At 57.4% G+C, this 7,406-nt stretch overlaps 1 protein-coding gene across 1 annotated transcript in view; it reads right to left on the bottom strand.

Moving 5' to 3' along the window:
* Positions 1-7,134, bottom strand: part of EVX2 (even-skipped homeobox 2) — a 9,628-nt gene extending 2,494 nt beyond the window's left edge. Inside the window, exons 1-4 of the mRNA XM_045480281.1 lie at positions 6,406-7,134; positions 4,556-5,421; positions 3,346-3,635; positions 1-2,013 (exon numbers count right to left, since the gene is read on the bottom strand). The exon at positions 1-2,013 is cut by the window's left edge and continues 2,494 nt beyond it. Of these exons, the coding sequence (XP_045336237.1) occupies positions 1,291-2,013; positions 3,346-3,635; positions 4,556-4,982 (1,440 nt within the window). The 5' untranslated portion in view covers positions 4,983-5,421; positions 6,406-7,134 and the 3' untranslated portion in view covers positions 1-1,290. The remainder of the gene's footprint in view (positions 2,014-3,345; positions 3,636-4,555; positions 5,422-6,405) is intronic.
* Between the last annotated feature and the right edge of the window lie 272 nt (positions 7,135-7,406).

A 7,406-nucleotide genomic window follows, 5' to 3' on the forward strand; every position in this document is an offset into this window, starting at 1 on the left:
TCATAATCTGCACATTATTAGCATCAAAATTGACGTGGCAGTTAACACTGGTGGGTTTTGATGTGCCTTTCTTCAAGTTCAAGGAAACCCCTCCAGTAGCCGGGGTTGGCAGAATGGGTCTCAGCAACCCATCCGTGGCTTTGCAGAGGCGAAAGCGCAATAGACATGCGTGAGAAAGATGCCAAGAACCATTTTGCCCGAGCAAAAGGAAAACGAGGAGGGGAAGGAGTGAGGGGAATCGAGTTCGAACTTAGAAAAGTGTCTAAGGAAATGCTTCAGGATAATATATATCTAGAGATTCAAGTATTTCCCAGATCGAGTGGAACCCGGTAGTTGGAAAACTGAGCTGGAAACGTTTCTTCAAACATTACAACGATCTGTCAATCTTACCCCTCCCCATTCTTTCGTTTCTCTTTCCTTTTCTGGCCAGGCTGTGGCACCCTTATTAGCCATTGCTTTTTGCTTAAAATATGCAAGACGCCTGCATCCCACACCAAAAGATCAAAAGAGAGAACAGCGGAGGGCCGAGAGGGGAGGCGAGACCACCACTCCTTCCTGCCTCGGCTTTGCCCTTCCCCGGGCAGGAAAGACCGCCAGGGCGCCCGCCGGCCTTGCTCCCGCACGCGGTAAACCATCTCACGAACACCCGCAGCCGCCCGCGCTCTCCGTCCGCCCTCCTGGCCTTCTCAGACCTCCCTTCCTCCGCTCCCCGCGGACAGGGCCCCTAACAAGCTCAGGCTGAGAGAAAAATTGCCACCTCTCCTCACCCTCGTGTAAAGAAAAGAAAGGATGGAAGAAAAAGAGCAGCCGCAGGAACCTCGGGGGCGACCTGCCCTTCCGCACAAAGCACTAGCGCACAGCATTCCCCCCTCTCTTTGTTGTGGCTCTCCGTTGCTTCTGGCCACGTGGTTCAGGAGGGCTTACAGCCAGGACCCCAAACCTCTGAGGACCAGTTTGAGGGCGAGGGGATTGTCTTCGGGAAGACCAACAGCTCCGGACAGAGGGGGGAAACGGGGCATGGGCGGTGGGAAACACTTAGAGGAAAAGATGCTGCTGGGTAGCCAATACAAAAATAGAAATCATTTGAGGGCACACCGCCGGGTTTTTTGCGCGGCTCTTTCCCCCAATTCGGTCGGGGCAAGTTCCCTTCGGCCTCCCGCGCCGGGGCGCCCCCTGGCGGCAGCTTTGGCAGCGGGCAGCGGGCAGCGCGCAGAGGGCACGTAGGCGCGTGGAGGGCGCGGGGGCGCTCAGGGGACCCCCGGGCACGGCCCCCTGGCGGCGGCGACGTAGTTATCTGGTGAGCGGTGCCTCGTCCCTCTGGTCCGGCGGGCTCACAGCGGTCTTGCTAAGCACGGCGGCTGAGTAGGGCAGGAAGCCGCTCTCGGAGCGAGGAGCCGCGGCGCTGCAACCGAAGTCCGAGCCGCCGGCGGCCCCCGCGCCGCCGCCACCGCCACCCCCGCCGCCGCCGCCGCCACCCCGGGAGCCCAGGGCCGCCGCGGCCGCTGCTGCGGCCGCCGCGGCGGATTGACTGCTGTGGCAACTGAGGCACGAGCAGGGCGCGGAGCCGCCGCTGGGGGGCGCCCCGGCCGCCGCGGCCGAGGAGGCCGCAGCCGCCGCAGCTGCTGCAGCCGCGGCGGCCGAGGCCGCGCTGTTGAGCCCCGCGGCGGCCGCGGGCGTCTGGTAGAGGCCCGGGTGGCGGAAGCTGCACAGCAGCTCCGGCCGGGAGTAGGGGTGCGAGAGGGCACGGAAGGTGTCCAGCGGGCGGATGGAAGTGGCGAAGGGCGACGAGGCCGCGGCCGCTGCGCCGGAGGCCGCAGCCGCCGCGGCCGCAGCCGTGACACCCACGTGCGGGTAATAGTGCAGCGGCACGTGCGAGTGGAAGGGGTAGGGCAGGCTTCCGGTGGCGGCCGCGTGCGTCATCATGTAGGTGTAGAAGCTGGGGTCGGCCGGGTGCGGCCACGACATAGCCAGGCGCTGCCGCTTGTCCTTCATGCGCCGGTTCTGGAACCACACCTGAAGGGAGAGCCGCACCGCGGCCCGAGTTAGGGAGTGCCCTGAGGCCTCAGCCCCCTCCCTGGGCCTCTGCACCCTTCTCGGACCTCCGAAAGGCCTGACCTACTCCCCTTCGACCCGACCCAGTTTGGAGACCCCCTGTTCTCCCAGCTGGCAGCGAGGGAGGCAGTGGGAACAGGAGTGGGCAACCTTCCTCAGCAAAAATAATCTGCCCTGTGTCCGACTGCTGCGGCTCCTGCTCCCTTACTCTCCGCTGCGTTTTACGGTTCCCAACGCAACCTTCCCTCTCCTTCCCGCCACCCACTGGTGCCCAGGCTTGCTGAGCACCGGTCTCTCAATCCCAGGATTTGCACGGGATTCTAGGCCACCGTTGAAGAGAGGCTACCGCGGCAGCTTTTCTAAAAAGGTCGCCGCTCGAGGTCTTGAGTCCTCTGAGCTGCAAGGGCCTGCCCCAAGGGCACGGGTACGATTTTGATACTGAAGGGATGATTTTTGTTGGAATCGTTTGCCTCAAGTGAGTGGCGGGAACAACATCCTCTTAAACTGGGAAAGGGACTGTTATACCCCTCCCAAGACAGTCTAATGAAGACATCACTCGTCACAACTCTAAATTAAAGAAAGCCCGATCAAACCAAAGGGAGACTTCCACAACCTCCCTTATCCGTTGGAGCTTCCTCTTTGCTTTTTCTAGAGTGTGAGATCCTCCGCCAAGCGTTCGCCAAATCGCCCAACCTCCCAGCTATCGCTCCCAGGTTAATAAAATTAATCACTTAGAGATATATAAGTAAGGACAAATTCGTTGTAGTCTCCCTTCCCCAGGAGGTTGCTTTTATCCTGCTGCCCAGGAGAAAAAATGTTTAGGAAACTACTTTCTGAACCCAATCGATTTTTAAAATACAGTATTCCTTCCTCCATGTTGTAACGATTTATGTGGAAAATAAATCTCCAAGATCAAGAGCAGATGAAAAGTTTCACCTAGGGTTCGTGCCAGAGGAACAAAGACCAGCCGGCTTTGCCGCCGAGGGGAAAGTGGGGCCATGGACATGGGCTAGGGGCACCTGGGCAGGCGGCTGGGCAAAACTGAACAGAGGCCAGTGCTTCCGGCATCAGCTCCGCCATTCCCCGGGCTTCCCAGGTCAGCCAGGCCGGCCAACCCTTCGGATGCGGCCGCTGAGAAACAAATACACCAATTCCGTTGGTGACTCTACCCCGCAGATTTTCAGGCCCTCAGCTAAATGTGGCCACCCAGGAAAGAGAAAGGAGAAACAAAAACCAACCCAGACACCCCCCCCCCCCGGGGAGTCTAGAAAAGGCGCGTGCTGGAATCGATACCTTGATGGTGGTTTCGGGCAGGTTGAGCGCGGCGGCCAGCTCACACCGGCGGGGCCGCGACACATAGTTCTCCCTGTAGAACTCTTTCTCCAGGCGCGCGATCTGTTCGCGGGTGAACGCCGTGCGGTAGCGCCGCACCTGATCCGCGCCAGAGCCGGAGCCGCCCAGCGACGCGCCCCCGCCGCCGCCGCCGCCGCCGCTGCCGCTGCCGCCGCCTCCATGCAGGCTGCCAAGGCCGGAGCCCGACGCAGACGTCGTGGTGCCCGCGGCGGAGCCGCTCTCCGAGTACCCTGGCAAACAAACGGCCGACAGCGCGAGAGTCACTGTAGGGCCGAGATCTCCGCGCTGGAGCTGAGCGCGGATGGGGGAAGCCGGGAGAGAAAGGCAAGAAGCTGCCTGAATTGATGGGGTCTGTCATGCTTACAAATTGCTGCCGTGAATGGAATCAATAAAGTTTGGGGAGCCCTTCTTAACCAAATAATAGGAACTCAATTAGGAAGTTTCTTTTTTTCTTAATAATTAGAAATTTTCAACTCAGGAGGAAAAGTGGCCAAGGGAAAATGCCTAGATCTAGGCGTAGTTTGGTAAACTCTAGGTTTACCATGGTCAGGAGATGGCAGGGCAGCTTTCTGTAGGGTTTCCAACCATTCTTTGATGGTCTTTTGGGTTTGGTTAAAAATATTTTTAGAATTCAAAAGACAGCAGCAGCTCAAACCCGAACCATTAGGGGGTGGACTCTACTTTTCAACTCTTTCTCCCGCTGACCCAAGCGGGTCTCCCAGAGGCGCCCGGCGAGGCTCCCTCCGACTTACTCAGGATGCCCCCTCCACTCGGCCTTGGGGAATCAAGGGCAAGGGGGGTTCAGAGCAGCTACCCGGGGCACCCTTCCCTTAGCGCGACTCAGCGGTTGGCTAGAGGTCGGCCAGCTCGCATGAGCTTTTAGACCAGCCCGAAGAAACATTTTCACAGACTCGGGCGAAGGCGGGCGGGCGGGCCTGGAACCTCCCAGGCCTGCGCCTCGCTGGGAGGCTCAAGGAGCAGAGCAGGAGGGCAAGGTTCCCAGCATGCGTCCCGCCCCCGCTCGAGCCCGCTGGGTGCAGCTTGCCTGCGGAGGGTCGGTTAGGGGCAAAGGCAGTAGGAAGGACCAGCAGGGGCCGCGGAAGAACTGGGAGGATAGGACTAGAGAGCGCGGCAAGGGCGGCGCGGTTACCTTTGCCATTGTTTTCCTTGAGCGGCGCGGCAGCAAGGCCGCCAGGGGAACGCAGCGCCGAGCAGCCCACCTCCACGTCGCTGCTCATGTCCGCCTCGGCGGCCGCCTCTGAATAATGACCCGGCTTTTTACGGCCTTCGGCGGCGGACGAGATTTCGGAGGAGACGGTGCTTTCGCTGCCCGGGTGCTGCAGGTTGAACAAAGTGTCTATTTCGAATTTGCCCTTGGCAGGGAGGTCTCCCAGAGCGCCGTGCAGGGGGGCGGACGGCAGGCGCGGGCTGAGGCGAGCCGGGTGCTGCGAATTTTCCAGGGCCTCGAGCACAGCATTGCCAGCCGAATCGGATAAATTGGAGAACCGCTTGCCGGTCGTGGGGCTGTGCAGCCCCCTCTCCATCAGAATCATCTCTTTTCTTATTCTTTCCATCATCTCAGCTTTCTAAAAAATGTCACAGTGGCCCGGCTGTCCCGTCCTAATGATGGGCTGCGCCTAGGGCTAATTCTCATTCAGCCCCAGCGAGCGCCTCTAAATATTATTATCTCTTTTGGAGGGAGGCGGAAAAATTGTGGGATGCCAGAGCGAGGGAATGACTGGTCAAAATGACCCATACATCCTTCCGAGCCCGAGATGTCATTCATCAAAAAGTAGCGCTCGCTCGTCATTAAGGTACGAATGACGCCGTTCGAATAATCATTTATTGTAACAGGTTTATAAGCAAATAAATACACGCTCCTGTCAGTGGGTAATGAAGGCAGCTTCGGAGCAGACAAATAGATCCAGGTAGGAGGCGAGAAGAGACAAGAAGTGAGGAGGAAGGCTCCGGTCCTTTGCCCGCTCAGAGCCGGTTCTGTTCGCCCGGGGGTTTGGCCTCGGGGGTGAAATTGACAGTCTGATTAATAGAGCGCGCCGCGGCACATTTCCCCCTTCATTTAGGGGCATCATTACGCTCTCAGTTTGCTGGGTTGCCCCTTAGGTCCTAATCATGCAGCGCCTTCCTCATTTTTCCTCGAACACAGATACGTGTTAAATAATAGATAATGCTTTGATTTTCCAGAGTAGATCGTCGGGAAGGTTTTTTTTTTTTTTTTTTTTTTTTTAACATTTACAAGCGGGAGGGGGTAAGGGAGGGGACAAGAGGGAGGATGTAGAAGAGTTGCGTAAGGAGAAGACCTTGCGCTCCTGTCTGGATTACTTATCTTTCGAATTTTAGAATCAAATATGTATTTTATTTAACAAATAGGATGCCTAATTTTCTCTCTCCCCACTGCTTCGCCTCATCGTGGCTGTTCTCCTCCCACCCCAGCTGAGAGAGAGAGAGAGAGAGAGAGAGAGAGAGAGAGACTGAGAGAGAGACAGAGAAAGGGAAAGGAAATATCATAGAGTTTTGAAAGCACTTTAGTGCTACGTGGCTGGGGAGGTGCGTTGGGCCCGCGCCTCCAAACGGAAATCATTAGGTCCTCTCTGATTTTTTAACACCGTTTGCAGAGTGAGTACTGAACTTGAAGTCCTGGGTTTTTTACTTTTATAACCCTGCTGATGGATAGGCTTCTCGCCTACGCATTTTCCCTGGGGGAAATGAACTCGGCTGGACGATTTCATAGTAGAATTCGACAGCTAACTTTAAACACAGTCGCGATTTACAACGCCATATGGGCCGCCCCAGATCCACTTTTTGCGTTGCCAACTTTCCCCCTCCCTCCTCAAATCGAATTATTTGTGGCAAAGTTGCCGAATTTCTAGGTCAAAGGGGGAAAGAAGGGACTTAGCCTCCTTCCCCTACCATCCCGCTATCCTCCCTTCTCCACTGCTCTTTCTTCTCTCCTTCCTCTCCTCCCCCAACCAGGCCTCTTACCTGTGGCCCTGAGTATTCCCGGTGCTGAGCCCGGGCGCGGAGAGTCGCGGACCAGCCTTGCTGCTGCTTCTTGCGGCCTGAGCTTGGCGGCTGAGCCTCTTGGCGATAACTTTGATGGTCATAATGACGCCGGTGGCAACCATTTTAACGAAGATCAATCTTCACTCAAGGCCCTTGCACATCTCCTCCTGCGCTTGCGCCCCACCCTGTCCGGACCCCCAATGCGTGCGGGTCTGCCAGCCAGCAGCAAAAGAGGAGAATCCGCGGCCACAGGCGGGAACGAGAAGATAGGGACAGGACACAGAGGTCGCCTGCAAGCTTCCGAAGCGGCCGAGAGACCCTGGCAATCTGGGCGCCCCGCGCGGGTCTTGCATCTTCGCCTCGGCGCCAATTCAGACCCCAACCCAGCCCCCCTTCTTCCTCCGTGCCGCCACACCCAGCACATTGGGGTGTGTTAGGGGCAAACCCAGAATCTATTTGCCCATCTCTCCGTTGGCGCTTTCCTTTTAACCTTGAACCCGTTGGGGGCGCGTCAGGAATGTAAGGGGAGACGAGGTGTTAAATATATTTATATACATTTATACACATAGTCAATGCCAAAAGTTTCTCTCCTGTTCCCCTCGGCGCCAACTTACTTCAACAACGCGAGCTTTGCTTAGAAAATCAATTCCACCTCTTTAGGTAATAAACGGAATTCTCCCCCAAGGTGAGAAATGGAAAGCTGGATAGGCACGCGGTGGCTACAGAGTTGGGGGGTGGGGCGCGGAGGGGGCGTCGGGAACCCAGAACATGACTTGACTCAGCGTCCGCCTCCCACCCTATCCTCGAGGCCACACGACTCCGAGCACTATGACCCCTCCTCGAGCCAGCTTTCTGGCCATTAACGCGGTCAAAGATTAGTCTTGTGGACACCCCCACCTCTCCCTCCTTGCTCCACAGTCCAGGCCCCCAGTTCTGCCACCTCTGGTAGGGTGCTCCTGGCAAAAAGAAGTCGCTGTCCC

The sequence above is a fragment of the Leopardus geoffroyi genome, chromosome C1 (genome assembly GCF_018350155.1).
Source record: "Leopardus geoffroyi isolate Oge1 chromosome C1, O.geoffroyi_Oge1_pat1.0, whole genome shotgun sequence".
Classification (NCBI taxonomy): domain Eukaryota; kingdom Metazoa; phylum Chordata; class Mammalia; order Carnivora; family Felidae; genus Leopardus; species Leopardus geoffroyi.